We start from the raw sequence: 16,385 nt of genomic DNA, 5'->3' as shown, positions 1-16,385 counted from the left end.
CAGCAGTCATGAAATTGACAGATTAATATAGGGTATGTGCTGGCAGTTATGATGTCACCGCCCACATTGAGGCGGAGCTACAGGCAGCATGCACAGAATTTTATTTTATTTTTTCTCTTGAATTTTATTTGGTACACCGACATTTAGAATATTAATGCATACGTACAGTAGGCTACAGTACTACATGACAATCTTTGGAGCAGCGCCTGCTGTACAACAACAGTTTGCCAGTGTTGTTGGTATGCATTGACTGTGTGAATCAACAACAACAACATGTAGGTTACATATTCTAATGTCCCCTCTCCTCCCCCTGCATGAAAGTCACATCAGCCTCTGTCATAACACAATCCACTTGAAGACAGGTGAACGATGATGTCTCTAGAGTGAGATTTTATCTTTTTTGGTCATATTATTAGAATCAGTATTATATATGATGAACAGTCAGAACAGTTGCACAAGTATTGGTTCATCCTGTTCACATTTGACCTTATTTCCTCTGAAATTTCGAAAGACACCACTGCGGTTAGTCATCACGGATACGTGCTTAAAGGGATAGTGCACCCAAAAATGACAATTCAGCCATTATCTACTCACCCATATGCCTGACGGAGGCCCTGGTGAAGTTTTAGAGTCCTCACATCCCTTGCAGAGATCGGCTGACGGCGCCCGAGACTAACGTCCAAGAACATAAAACTGAAGCCACAAAATATCTCCAACATGCTCATACGTAGTGATCCAAGTGTCCTGGAGCCCTGACATAAAAAGTTGCACTGTTATTGCACAGGCGCCCTGTCAGAGGAGGTCAAAGGGTACAGATTACCCTGTCCCAAGGCCAAGGGGGGGGCAATGAAAAGGTACACATTTAAGTTTATTTTATTTCATCTTTCTGCTCTGGAAATGTGTGAAAAAAGTGCGCATTTAATTAGACAATGGCTCATTTGCATATTTAAGGATAAAATCTTGGAAAACTTGCATCCAAATGAAATATTGGCTTAACATACATAATCAAATGTGGAAGTTTCATGATATCTATGAGTTAAAATGCTTACCCTGTTCAACTATAGAGCCTCATTTTTTTTGTCAAAAAATGTATGGAACTTTACAGTAGGCCGACATATCTTTAAAGGTAATGTTCTTGAGAGGAGTTTTTCCCCTCATAATCTCCACTTCATTAGCACTTACACGCTACCTCTGACAGCGACTCATTTAGAAGCCGTTTTTTTAAACACACCGGGTTGACGCTCACTTGCTGACACTCCAACAACACTGAATTTCTTTTGTTGAACGGACTTCTATATCAGGAGCTTCTTGTACATAGATAAGTTAAGAACAAGTTTATTGTCATATACGCACGGTAAAAGCAGCGGTGTACACCTTACAATGAGTCCACGCAAAACAATAAGAATTAGAATTAGAATTAAAGTTGGATTTAAAAAATGAAATGAGCAAAGAAAAAAAAGAGAGCAGTCAGAGAAAGTGATGGGATATTGTCCTGGATTACACACTGTAGAGTCTGACTGATGGCAGAAGTGTGATGAGACTGTGGTTGGGGTGTGTGCTATCCTTGATGGTGGTGTGGGCCCTCCTTGCTGACCATGGTGTCGTAAATGTCCTGAATGAATGGAAAGGCTGCTCCTGAGATGAGCTGTGCAGTTTTTATCACACGCTGGAGGGTCCCTCTGTCCTGAGCAGTGCAGTTTCCACACTAGACTGTGACTGAACACTCTCAACTGTGCATCTGTAAAAGTTGAAGGATTTGGGTTGGCATGCCAAATTTCCTCAGCCTTCTTAAGAAGCACAGTCACTGCTGGGATTTCTTGATGATCTGTCGTGTGTTGTGAGACCAGGTGAGATCCTTCTGATGTGGGTGCCAAGGAATTCAAAGGATTTCACCCTCTCTCCCTCTGTCTCACTGATGTGTGGTGGCATGTGCTGCTCTTTCCTCCTCCTTAGATCAATAGTCATCTCTATGGTTTTATCTGCAGTTAGGGAGGGATTATTTACCCGACACCAGGCCACCAGTTCTGCCCCCTGTCTTCTGTACAATGTTTCTATCCCACCAGTGACCAGCCCAATGACTGCGGTGTCATCTGCAAATTTTATAACGCTGGTGTTGGTCTGGGAGGCCCCACAGTCACAGGTGAAGGGTGCTTATAGCAGGGGGCTCAGCACCCAGCCCTGGGGGGTCCCTGTGCTTACAGTTTTTATACCTGATGTATGGTTTCAAACTCTGACTGACTGGGGTCTGTCTGATAGGAAACTCGGCAGCAGATAGCAGCTGCCTTTGAATAGAGGGGAAGAGTACACGCTGTACTTTTACTGAGCATGATGTGCCTGATAGAGGTTACATGAACGTGTCTCTTTACTGGATGTGCTGCTATCTTGTGGTTTCAAGCACTCGCTTTTTGGGCTGCCCTTTGACTGAAAGGTCAGCTCACCCTTGTTCACTCTAGTAAAAAAAAAACATGTTTGCTCAAATTTTTGTAAAATTAAAGGTGAGGTACTGCTGTGTTTTAAATTTTATCGGCTTATGTGTTTAGGCAGCATCGCAGCAAAGGAAGAGAGCAGGGCATGGTACATGAGGGAGAATGCTTCTGCATATATGAAGATGTGTGAGGTAATTTCACATATCATTTAACATGATCCAAAGAAAACTAGTTCACAATAAGCAGGGCTCATTGATTTTTTTGTGTTTTTGCATGAAGCCAATAAATCCTGAAAATAACGTCATCGAGGAAATGGTGACTGGAATCCTTTTAGTCATTGAAGGACCTCTTCTGGCTTCTTTCAACAAAGTCACCCTCTTGATTAAGGAAAGGATTGTCATATGTCACTTGGGTGGTGTACCTTTTGTGAACTGGATGGGTCTGCAGTATATGCTGAACCTTGACTTAAATGTGTTGAGGACAAAATAGCAAAACAATACTTTGTTTAAAATACACTGAAAAGAGACTGGTTTACAAGTACTGATTTTCTGAGCTTATTCCAGATTCTTTTAATTCATTTTGGCAAATAATTGTAAATGTTTTTACCTATTGGGATTATTTAAATGTATTTTAACACACTTAGAAATGTATTGTGCATTTTAGGAAACTAGTTAAACTTAATACATACTTTTATGTATATAAAGTACACTAAAAGTTATTGTTAAGTAGAATGTAAGTTTTGCCACAAACTCGTCTTGCAATGTTGCCAACACATAGGCAAAAAATACATCAAGACATGTGGAATGATTGGGAATGGATTGCTAGGACTGCTTTCAGAGACCTGCCTCGCTGTTTTTATGAAAAAACTGTGTAAAAAATCCCATTAAAAGTAAGTGAGATCATCGAGAAAACAACGTGAGAAGAGCTAAAGTCACTCCTCTCTTGGACCACACCAAAAATGATTAAAAGGTTGAACTGCTCAAAAATCAAGGATCTAATCAGGAATTAAGTGTTTAACATTTTCTCTTCACATATAAAGAGAGTAAAATTAGAATTACAATTAAAAAATAAGTAATCATAAATACTATTTCACTGAAAACATTAACAAATCCAACTTAAATGTTACCCAACTGAGTTTATAAGAATAACGGAAAATAAAAACAACTGATAATTACTGTCTCTGGCACTGAATACCTGCTCTAATATTAATACATAATCACACGAGTGATGATTTACACACTTCCTCACTACTGTCTGGAATGCATTTAATACTGCAAACAGTGCTACGAATCTGTTTGCACCATTAAAGGCTGCAAATCATTCACAGTGAGCTGCAGGTTTTTTTCTACCTCTGATGTTTTCTGTCTCAATCTGAGAAGCAGATGATGTGTAAAACAGCTCTCTCTGCTGGCCAAGTATTGTTAGTTATTTATATCAGATGAGCTGTGTATGTGATAGACACACACGCCCCTCTTTATATACAAGAGAGGGAGATTTCAGGCACAGTTTAGTGAAGTTATGTGGTGATAATGAAATGTACTTTATGAGTGGTAAACAAATATTATATCCAAATATTATTTCAGTAATGAAAATAATGGCAACAAGTAGAACAGGCAGAGGAACTAAAGACAGAGCAGTACACATCCAGAGGCAGAAGACAAGGACGAAGCTGGACGTGGCTGCTGATAGTTGAAGCTGGCATGGTGAATCTGAGACACAGAACAAAGTGTGAATTGAGTTCCCAAAAAAGCACAATAAGACAAGGTGTCCAAAAACTTAGAAGTCGGCCTTGACGTCTGTACCACAGAGGAGACTGAATGATATGGCAGAGTCTGGATGTCTGAGCCGGAGGTTTCATACTGCAGTGGCTTGATTGTTGATGAGTTCAGGTGTGCAGGTTCAGCAGCTGCTGGCACTCAGGAGGACTGGCAGGAGGAGGAAACCAGGAGGCCACGCCCAGCAAACACACAGAGACAGACTGAAAACAAATATGAGACAGGAAACACAAAGGAGAGGCAAAGCCAAAACCCTGACAGAAAGTGGATGTTTTTCCAAATATTACTGGAGTTTTAAAGCTGGGGCGGACAGAAATCTAGAAAAGCAAAAACCAAAACACAAGCAAACAGACTAACCAGAATTTCTAAACACCCTCCGCCTGCAGCTCACCTCCCTCCCCTCTCTGTCTTTAGTCCCTCACACCAGACGACCATGGACATATGCAGGTGCTTCTTACAGTGACCCAGTGTTTCCCATACATTGATTCATTTCATCTTATTTCATTGTAGAGCTGTGCACAGGGCATTCACTCAGCCCCTCCAGCCCCACTTCCTCTCTGTCTCTGTTTATCAGCCCACAAATGAGACAAGAAAAAGCAAGCTAGCCACCCCACAGTCTCTCCGCCTTGCTCCCTGTGACTGTTAACTGCTTCCCCAGGAGGAGAGCAGACGGCAGCTCTGAAGACAGACCTTCGGTCTGTTGCTGTTGCGGCTCAAATTCGGCCAACACAAAAGCCCCAACACATGGTGTCACAGCAACCAGGTGGCCGACAGTAAAGCCGGGCCTAACCTGTTGGCTGATCAGGGTGTCAGGGCTGTTTGGTCCACTGGAGCTGTGGTTTGCGCTGGCTGGATTTGTGTTGCTGTAGTTGCTGACTGGGGTTCATTCTCCAGAGCTGCCCTCTTACCTCCCAGCAAGGTGGGTCTGTAGTGATGGGAAATGAGGCAGAGGACACACTATGATTTGAGGCTCTCGCTAACATCTGCTACATAAACATGAATTCAGCACTGCAGCTATGAGCTTTTGGCTGCCGTTAACAGTAGGCTAAACTATCAGCAACATGAAACGCTTAAGCAATATTGACATGTTTTTTTGTTTTGCTTACTGTCAGACTGTCTTTTAGACTTTTTGATAAATCTGTCTTACTTTTTCTAGGTTGCCTTGCAGTGTAAGCAGGTGCTGCCAATGCTGAAAGAGCAACTTTTTCTGCAGGATTCTGCATCACTGGATCAAGCTTTCACCATCTAAAGGGACGTGCACGTGCCTCTGCATTTGTAGAATAGCCAATTTAAATGCCATGTCTTTAAAATGAACTGTGTTCGACCAAAGGCAAGATTTTCTAAAGCCTGAAAACAAAGCCAAGAGGAGGTGTATTCATTATGGCCTTGAATAAAACATTCCCACAGCTCCCCCACAGTAGAAGTTGACTGTTCTTCAGAATATTGTTCCACAAATGTCTTAAAGATCCTATCAAACAACTTCATATATAAAGAGTGTGAACGTTTTAAATATAAACCCAACTGAATTTATAAGAATAATATGATCTAATGTTAAAGCTACTGATAATTACTGACTCTGGCACTAAAAGCCTATTCAAAATATTTATACATAATCACAAATGATTTACACACTTCCTGTCTACTGTCTGGAATGCATTTAATGCTGCAAACAGTGCTACAAATCTGTTTGCACTATTTATGGCTACAAATCATTCACAGTGAGCTGCAGGTTTTTTTTCTCCCTCTGAAGTTTTCTGTCTCGATCTGAGAAGCAGCTGATGTGTAAAACAGCTCTCTCTGCTGGCCAAGTCTGTATTTACTACTTGTTAGCTACGTGTAACACCAGATGAGCTGTGTATGTGTCCGTCTTTCTGTATATACTGTATATATATACAAGAGAGGGAGATTCCAGGCACAGTTTTTTTTTGTGAAAGTATGTGGTGATTATGAAATGTGTATCACGAGTGGGAAAAAAAGTCCAAAAATGATTTGAATAAGGAAGTTATGGTAACGGCAAGAACCACAATAACAGTCAGCACCATCATAATATCATCATTTATTGACTCTGGCTAGATCGAAACAATCACATCATTTACATTGTTTACATAAGAATAAAGCTTTTATAGAGAGTTTCATTTTATATCACAATATATCACATACACCAAAGTCATACAGGACATGGAATAACTGTGCCATTTGTCTCTACTTATAGAGTTTATCGATAACTGACTGATCTTTTAATTATTTTTCAAGCATAAGTGACAAATATTTACAGATTCTAGCTTCTAAAATGTAAATGTTTGGTGGTTTTTTAACAGTAAACTCAGTATCTTTGGTTTTTGTTTCCATTTCTCAGCCAAAACAAGACACTTTGTCACTTTGGGCATTTGTAAAGTTGTGCAAAGTATTTTTTTAAATAGAACATGTGCCCAATTGAGTGAAAATTGAAAAGGAAGCTGGAAGATTAATCAACAAACAAATGAACACACAAGCAAAAAACTGTAGAAACGTGATTAAAATTAAAATTCTCTGATTATGGCACAGCATTATGCGTGTACTCATAAAAACAAACAACAAACAACAGCAATCACAAACGAAGCCAAGTATACAATGCAGCTTTACACATAATAATCTTATCTATCTTATCTATAAAGGTATGTATTAGGCTTACATTAGCCTGCCCTTTTGCTGAATAACAAATGTAAAAAGCTCATGTATACCAAAGCATGCAGTTGACATGTAGCAGTATAAAGACAGTTAAATTAGTTTCTATGGTGTAACCTCATGACAGGCGTCATAAGAAAAAAGATTACAGGGTGATTTCAGACAAAATGAGGTGGTAGGTGGATGGTGTAACTGCTCACTTCACTTTTTCTTCGTATGTACCCAGAGATGGCCTTTGTGGTCACTGTCATGTGCCCGGGTTTGTCATGTACAGACATAATGGGATCAGTGGTTGGGTTCAATTAAGCCTGTTCGTGCAGTGGTTCAGTGATACTATTTCACACTGTAAAGTCTTTATCATTACTCTTCAGTATGTTAGTTTACAGCCTGTAATATTCTATGGCAAGAAAGGCAAACTAGCTTTATTACTAAGTTATTTAGGGAATGTGCTGGCCTCTTTAACTGTTAATATAGTCTACAATCACAGGCTGGTAACAACTAAGACTTGTTTAGGTGTTTTTTTCTTTGCTGTCCCATACAGGTGGGGATGTACTGTAGTAATCAACATTTGTCATGAAAGCTTTAAATTCCTTTTGCCAACCAAATCCTATATTTCTGTTGCTTGTGTTGCACGATTGGTTTCTCTTGTCAAAAAAACATGGCACACGTCCACTAGGTGTAGTATGTTACAGACTGAAGGTCCTGCTTTGAGTAAAAGTGCAGTCAAAAACAGGACTGTGAAGTGGAGAGGCACCACTGTTACTCATAATATAAGTGTAGCCACTGGCTCTACAGGTTATTCATTATGGCTGAATTTGTCTGCATGTGTGTATTTATGTTTTTCTCTACTGTTTTTTTCCTTGTGAAGCACAACATTGATAAGCTTTATTATAATGAATGAGAACGTTTCACCTTTCCTGGTTCCAAAATGCTTTATCCCACAAATATGTCACAAATGGATCTACAGATTATTGTGTATTATCACCATCTGTCTGCTCTACCAGATTGTAATTACTATTGCAGAAGTTGTCATCATTAAAAACTCATATCAGTCAAATGGTAACAGTTGAAAAGTTTCAGTTTCAGATAATGTATACAGATCATCGTGAGGATTCCTGAATAAAAAACAATGAAAGCTATTTGTTATATACAGTTACATTTGCTATGTACAGTTACAGTATGTGTTTAATCAAGTCATAGATGACCTTATACCTCGGCATCAGAAACAGACTTTTCTTTGCTCCGACTGGTGACCATTGAGTTTGTGTAGGTATAAGAGCGAGAAACCTCCTCCTGGAAGGCAGTCTCCAAAACATTCAGGATAGATTTGCGGACTTTATCCTTGAAATCTTGTCCCATGAAGACATACAGCAGTGGGTTCAGGCAACTGTTGAGAAAGGCCAGGCTGGTTGCAATGGGGACTCCGATAGTAGTGACATGGTCTAATGTTTCGCTTGCATGATTAGCCATGTGATTTACCAACTCAATTAAAGCCATGATGTGATAAGGAGCCCAGCACAGGAAAAAAGTGGTGATAACTGCAGCGATGATCTTAAAGGGCCGACTTGACTGGCTGGCCAGGGTGCGGTTTCTTCTGAGACGATGGATTATCACAGCATAGCAGGAGACAATGACAGTGAAGGGGACAACAAATCCCAGGAGGAAGCGGGTGATGGTCATGGCCTGATGACGAAACTGTCGCAGCTGATTCACAGACGGTGTTTCATAGTCATCAGAAAAGGCAAAGTTGTTGAAGCAGTTGATGATGTCGTCATTGTTATACGATGGTCCTGTATCCCTGAAGATGAAGTATGGAGCGCTGAGAATCAGAGCCAGTATCCAAACACCCAGACTCACACCGGACGCCTTCTGCACACTTCGGTGGTTCTGGGCCCAGACGGGCCACACCACAGACACATATCTGTCCACACTGATCACCACCAGAATGTAGACACTGGCAAACATGTTCAGGAAGCTTATAGTGCTGTTCAGTTTGCACATGAATCTGCCGAAAGGCCAGTGAAAATCCATAGCTGTGTAGGTCACACTCAGGGGCAGGAATGCCGTGAAGAGGAAGTCGGCCACAGCAAGGTTGAGGAACCAAACTGTGTTAACTGTTTTCTTCATCTTGAACCCGGTCACCCAGATAACCACTCCATTCCCGAGCACACCAAGAACAAAGGCCAGGCAGTAAACAATGAGAGACATGATGTTGAGAGACTGTCTCAGCTCAGCATGCTCATCCTTATAGTCATACTCGTCGTCGTCCTCATACAAGGAGCCATTTCTTCCAGTGGCATCTGTTGCATTGATGTGGTAGAAAGGGGTAGCGGTCATTAGATCCATCATTGTCTTGAGAGCTGCAATAAAAAAATAAAATAAAATTACCTTTTTACATTTAACCTAGAGGTCAATAGCACTCCCTAATGATGCATGAGATTAATTATTTCCTAAATCACTTTCATTAAAGTCCACTCTTGAAAACCGTCCCCAACTACTGCTTCAGAGACAATCTCAGCTACTCAACAAGACCCAACTCAACAGATGTTATTCTTTTTAGATCCATAAGTTCAATGGGCAAAAAATCTCTTTCATATATGGCTGCAATTGAATGGAATAAAGTCATATCTCTAAAACTGATTGAAGCACAGACAAATTTTAAGCAGGCTTTGAGGAAATGGCTGGCAAACTGTCATCAACTAACACAATGTTTTCGATTTATATTTTTTTCTTTATTTCATATGTAATTACATGGAAATTGTATGTGCCAAACCGTGCATTTTTCAACTCTCCCTTCACTTATGTCAATTCTGCAAAAAGCCTCATAGAAGATGCTGTCCACACAGACACATGACTGGCAACAGTCAGATCATAATAATAATAACATTTAGAGGAAAGTTTCCCAACTGCCTGTCTTTGAAACTTAATATTAAGGCTGAAAAACATAAATGCAAACAGCGCACCAATTTTCGCAATGACTGATATTTACATCAGCGCATATATGAAACGGGAACTCTAGAAACCACATTATAACCACTACTGAACAACAGAAAGTGTTCCCACACTCTGTAGATACAGAATATGGGCTATATATTGCGTATCTAGGCTTAATTAAAGGTTGACAGTATTTGCATTGTTAATTGCTCACAAAGACCTTTGTAGACTTCAAAGCGCAGCAGCTCTCAGACGATGCGGTTCAAATTCCAGACTGAGATGTTTGCCAGATCATGCAATATAACTGCAGCCTCATCACATGCTTTTATTGTCTTTTTTTCCCTGAGTGAAAAGTTTTCAGAGGATAACAGAAGTACAGTACCTTCCTAAAAAGGGCCAGTCCTGCGAGGATGCGTCCGCTGCAAAAGCTACACCGGACCTGTCTGAGTAGTCTGTGGAAACCGTGGAGATCTGATCCCTGACTCCTTAAATATGTGACGTCATCGCCCGCATCGAGGCGGGACCTCAAGATGCTCGCACCCTCCTCTGAAGACTATTAAACCTCTTGTACTAGGCCTGTAGTCTGTAGTTTGGCTCCATATGCAGTGCAGTTCAAGTAAATCCAAATCAAAACACAGATCTGGCTTCACTGATGGGTTACATATGCGTGGGTTACATAAATGCATACTGTGGATGTGTATATAATGTACAGACATTTAGTTATACAGAGTGATACATGCTTCTGTCTCAATAGCAGCTTTTATCCCTAATCTGAGGTCTGACGCAAAACTCCTGCCGAGACATGCCTTCTCCAAGCGATAGAGCCTTTGTCCTTTGGGAAAGTCCAAAAGTGAAAACACAGAGTAACCAAACAACTAAATGCATAAATTGTGGGTTGTTGAGATGAGTACTTGAGAAAGAGAAGAGCTGTGACTTCTCATGTGCAGTAGTGATCCTGCTGCGTAATGTGTTTTTCACTGTGTGGGTTGACCTCACGTTTGCTTGAGGTTAAGCGTGATTGCACTTTGTTGAATCGACATCTGAGCAAGTAGGTTACATATTTTTAATGTCCCATGCCTTCACCCTGTGGCACTATAAGAAAGTCACAGAAGCATCTGTCAATAATTTAGGGTTGCCGTGCAGTTTTATAAAATAGCAGGCTACTCCCTCTGTGCCTCTGTCCACTTGAAGCTGGACACATAAACAGTGGTGCCTCTGTAGAGTCAAACCTGCAAACAAATCAAACCTGCAGTCAGAGTTCATCTGTTTGAAGCACATTATTGGAATTTGTATAGGGGCAATGTCAGATGACTAAATTATTTACACATGACCCATCTGGGCATCCACGGTTGGCCCCCATGTGGATCCTGGGTGCAATCCCACTTTAACCCCATTTTGGCAGGTGGGGCCTAGATGGGTCTTGCATGAATTGCCCAGTTAGGACCCACATAAGACCCTTACAGGTCCCACTTAAAGCCCATCTGGGCATCCACGGTTGGCCCCCATGTGGATCCTGGGTGCAAGCCCATGATGGGGCCCACATTTGCCGCCCATGATGACCCCATATGGGCCCCACGTGGCATTGCTGGCTGGGTTCATTCATTCAAACCTTTATTAACACTCAGGAAAAAAATTAGGGAGCCCCTCATTTTCAGTGATGCCAAGCATGAACAAAGACATTAAAAACAACCAATAAGCAAACAAAGAACCTTCATGCATATCAATTAAAACAGAAAAACTCATACAAAACAAGTAACAACAACGGCAATAAATGATCACTAAAAGTAGAAATACAGAGTGATAAACATGTTGTGGTGAAGATGTTTAGTTAAAAGCATTTACACTCAATTAAAACAAGATCAGAAATAAGGCATTTAAACAGCCTTAAGGATGGCAGTGTCCAAGTTTAAGATCTTTTGCAAATTATTCCATGTATAAGGAGCACTGTAAGAGAATGACATTCTTCCTAGTTCAGTTCTGATTAAGAGAATGTGAAGCAACAACCTATTCTGTGAGCGAGTACACAGATTATGTAGGATCAGAGTTAAAAGGATGAAATATAGGGTGGAGGCATCTGCATCAAAGCTTTATAAATGAACAAATACCAATGCTGTTTTTGCCTCAGCCAAATGTGGCCAGCCAACCTTTCGGTAAAGGTGGCAGTGACTGGTGCTATAAGAATCACCTGTTATGAACCTCAGGGCTGAGTCGTAGACAACAGGCAGAGATTTCAGTGGAGAGGCTGTAGCTTTTCCTTATTTAACATCCCCATAATCCAAAAATACAGATTCTGCAATTATTTTTCTATTGACAAATAGTTTGAAAAATAGTTCTTACTTCTGTACAGAAGCCAAGTATTGTCCTCATATTAACAGTCAGAATTTCAATGTGGTGCTTAAAATTAAGACTGACTTCCAGCCAGGTATCAAGGTATTTACTCTGTGGGACTCTCTCATTTGCAGAATGAATATTGAAAGATTCAGAATGTGTAGCTTTGGTGAACAAAATCCATTTGGTTTTATCTGAGTTAAGTACTAACTTATCGTTATGTTATTGAAGTTGGAGCAAATTAATCAACAATCATAGACATTCAATTGTGCAGTTGTTGCAGAGCAATATAAAACTCTGCCATATACATAGAGATGCAATTTACAAGCAATATCATTTATGTAAATTGAAAACAGTATTGGCCCTAACACTGAGCCCTGTGGGACACCTTTAGTAATATTCAAATAATTGGAATGAACATAATGATCTTTACACATTTTCAGTCTGTTAGAAAGGTAGTTTTCAAACCACAGGCAGCTGAATCAAAACCAGTACGGGAATGCTTCTTTAAAAGTAACGAATGGTGTGAAAAACCCTAGACAAGTCTATAAACAGAACAGCACAAGATATTTTGCTATCAAGAGCCAGTGCATTTAGTATCATTTAGATCCAGGGAGGTTGCAGATATTGTACTGTGCATAGGCCTAAAACCAGACTGATAGAGAGTGAGGGCTCTAGTTTCCCGGCGCGGCGCAGGGTGGCGAACCCCGCACAGAGCTAGTTTCGAGCAGCGCAACCCGAGGCGCGCTCAGTTTGGTAGTTTGGCAGACCGAGGTGCGCTGAGATGGGTGTGGCGGTGCAGCAGGTGGAGGTGTCGACAGATCCAGCTTGGCGCAGTGACAGTTTCGTGCCAAGAGGCTTCGCCGAAGGTGGGTTAAAAGCTCGCCAACTGAAACCATGTCTACTGTCAGTGCAGGGGGAGCGCAGCCGGTGTAAGCCGAAGTTTGGCTGACCGGCGGACAGTGCGCACACGTCACCAAAACCTCACAGGCAGGTTTCCAGAATATCAGGCACATTAACGATGCAATAAATACCCAAAAAAAACACTATTCACAGCATCAGATAGGGAAACGCAACATTGATTTACAATTGTGGTGACCTCCTCCCAGGCTACCTTTGCATCATCAGCCTGTGGAGGTCTGCTCGCAGTTCCGTATATTCGGACACTGCGAGCTTCGACCTCCCGGACCAAAACATCAGTTTCCTCCTGGGAGAAGTCTGGCCGTCCGACGCTGCTGCTCTCTTCTGCCATGGTGAATTGAGTAAACTCTCATTACGCCTTCGTGCAGCGCATTTAAGGGCAAGGAGAGGGGCTCATTTGATTGGTGTGATGTGTGTAAAACCCACTCCACGCCTTCTCTCCTCCCTCTTTCCGACTTGCGCCGGTAGGAGGGACGGAGGTGGGAAAGAGGAGTAGCTGCGCCAGGGAGCACGGTGTGCCAAACTTGCAAAATCCGCCTGGCCATACCCAGTTGGCGAAGCGCAGGTGCGCTGCGCCTCCGCCGCGCCCCGTCTGCGAAACTAGAGCCCTGAGTATTTTGTCATTTATTTGTCAGCATCATATTTTGCACTATTAATGTGATCTCTTTTGAAATTTGGAAACATGTTTGAAGTGCAGGTGCTATCATACATGGAAATAAAGTGAGCAAAAACACGACTGGCAGTAGTCAAACCGTAAATATACTACAGGGTCTCCCACTTTTGCAGCTTAGTCATTTTCTGTAGTAACTTGAAACAAAATTGCTGCATGAACTCACGCTGCATGAAGTTAAAAGAGGAACATCTTGGGATTGGATGGGATATTCTTGGTCACTCATCATTACACTGAAGCATGCATTCCTGAAACATCTGACATTTACAGGCAGAATGTGCCTAAAGGTGCATAAGTGTAGGTATCACGACAGAACGGGACAGGCAAACAACCGCAGACCTGATTGCAACCTTAAGACAAAAGGGAATTTATGTACCCACCCTTCAGCAAATCTGAGCTGTAAATCTGAGCAGTTTCGTCTTTGAAAACCTGCCTGGCACATTCCTGCTGCTTTTGTACTCCAGATATATCCCAGTCTAGTTCTTAGAGTCCTGAAACTGATATCCCTTACAACAACATGGACCTATAGATTAGCTGAATAATTACAAGAGTTAAAAACTTTATTTTGAACAAATAACAAGCCAAACCAGAAGATTTGAGGGAACTGAAAAACATCCTAACTTGCTGTAAGTTCATGCAGTTTAAACAGGCTTTACATGGCAGCATGGACAAGAGGGAGTGTTGGCTTGAGAGGCTGAAAATCATTTTCCCCCTGAGTCCCCAGAGTGCAGCCCTACCTTTCAGTGGGGAAGAAATGTTTCATCTGAGATTGACTTCATGGTCATATTTCCTCCCATATGGTTCCTCTTTACTGTTGGTTTTCTGATCCACTACCCACACATTCGTACATCTGTATGACACGGTCCTGAGCTAATTTTTTTCTTTTCCTTCTTTTTTTTTGTTTCAGAAGTTTTAAGTGGAAAATTGTAAAACATGATGAATGGACAGTTTCCACAATCTGTGTTTCCTCACATTTCACATGCGAACACGCTGACACTGAGACAAGAATACCAGTGTGCAAGATGAGTTCTTGTTAAGTGTATGTGACTCAGTTTGACTCCTTGTACAGCATCTCGATAAGCAAACTTTATCAACAGGTATTTAACAGATGTTGTTGATAAGCAGTTGACTAACAGAAGCAAACTTGTTGGCACTGACGTGAATGTGTTAGCAAAAAAATTGTTGGAAGTTAAACTAAAAGATTTTTTCCAGTAAGAGTATAAATCCATTCACAAAAAAATATATGCCAAATCAAAACTGCCTCGCAAAAATACAAAGTTAAGTTGCAAAAACAGATAAAAGCATAGGCGTATTGTGAGACAATGGGCCCCTGGGCACAGATATGCAAGGGGCCCCGCCATCTCTCCTGCATAGGAGCAGGATGTACAGACTTAATCATAGTTTTGCATCTCTTTGTGGTTTTGTTGTGTCCGTTTGAGGTAATTTTGTGTCTCCTTGTCGATGTTCTGTTCTTCTTTTTCTAGTCATTTGTGTCTTACTGATATAATTTTGTGTCTTACTGAGGTAACTTTGTGTCTCTTTAACACAATTTTGGATAATTTTATGTAGCATTGTAGTCATTTTTTGTCTCCTTGTGGTTGTTTAGTGTCTCTTTTTGGTTGTTTTGCCCATTTTTGTAGTTGTTTTGCAAGTCTTTGCAGTTCCTTATCTCTTTGTGGTCTCTTTGTATCTCCTTGTGGTTATTTTGAGTCTCTTTCCGGTTGGTATCAAGGCGTATTGTTTTGAGTGGCATTTTGCAAATGAAGGCCAGGGAGGCCCTCTGACACTCTGCGCCCCTCAGCCTGTGGCTAGTAGGCTCGTTTAGTAATCCACCCATGGTTAAGAGCCATTTTTAAAGGTATACTATGCAGAATTGTCAGGTACTGTTTGTAAAGAAGTCGCCAATGAAAGTGAAAGTAAGAGCCAACCCTAGATTCACTGTCTTGTGGCAATTCACCTCACTATACTTGCGTTTTTTGGCGCTGTGCCTGTGAGATACGGTTTGGCACCTGGTTGCAACCTTTTTTTAAAGCCCACATATCGACGTTTGGTCATTGACTTTCCACATCGACATATGACATGCAAGGTACCCTGGGTGTGTTGGTCGTTGACATTCTTGGGGCCGTGTCAACTTCAGTCTCTAACATGCATTGTCTGTTTTCAAAATACACCTCTATTTTTATGGGAAATGTACAGGTTGCATATGGTCTCTATCAAAAAATATGCACTGTGATGGTTAGACGTATTTTCCTTCAACAGCAAATGCACATAGTTACATTTAGCCAACATACGCATGTGGTTGGGTTTAGGCAACAAAAGCACGTGGTTAGGTTTTGGAAAAAAAAAAACAAGGTTTGGCTTAACAATCTTACAGGAAGTGAATACCGGCCTCCCAGATGAAAGTCAATGGTTGTTGGATCCATCCACCACCCCTCCCACTTGCCCCACTTGAACTTTTCGCCCCTTAACTGGCATTAGTGTCCTGTCATGTTTCCCCCTGACGCCACTGGGTGCCACCACACAATAACGGCGACTGGCTGCAGGTCATGCTGATGTGAAAGGACGGCTTTTATCACTGCCCAAGTGCCAATATTTGACAACTTTGGATTGTAACCAAGTTGCCCAAGCTCACCTGAGAGCTGAGGGGGACACAGCCATAAAAAACCA

General features: G+C 41.4%; 1 protein-coding gene across 2 annotated transcripts; it reads right to left on the bottom strand.

The window, feature by feature from the left end:
• Positions 1–6,278: 6,278 nt before the first annotated feature.
• On the bottom strand, positions 6,279–14,575 carry fpr1 (formyl peptide receptor 1). Of its 2 annotated transcripts, none has more exons than XM_049584634.1 (2): positions 14,456–14,575; positions 6,279–9,225 (listed from the first exon to the last, which is right to left on the bottom strand). In XM_049584634.1, the coding sequence occupies exon 2, from the start codon at positions 9,212–9,214 to the stop codon at positions 8,072–8,074; it is 1,143 nt and encodes a 380-aa protein (XP_049440591.1). In that variant the 5' UTR covers positions 9,215–9,225; positions 14,456–14,575; the 3' UTR covers positions 6,279–8,071. The 2 variants fall into 2 exon arrangements, with proteins under 2 accessions (XP_049440591.1, XP_049440590.1); XM_049584633.1 differs by lacking the exon at positions 14,456–14,575 and adding an exon at positions 10,182–10,748.
• Between the last annotated feature and the right edge of the window lie 1,810 nt (positions 14,576–16,385).

Source organism: Epinephelus fuscoguttatus, linkage group LG8, assembly GCF_011397635.1.
Source record: "Epinephelus fuscoguttatus linkage group LG8, E.fuscoguttatus.final_Chr_v1".
NCBI classification, from domain to species: domain Eukaryota; kingdom Metazoa; phylum Chordata; class Actinopteri; order Perciformes; family Serranidae; genus Epinephelus; species Epinephelus fuscoguttatus.
This window is presented reverse-complemented; position numbering and strand designations above follow the sequence as displayed.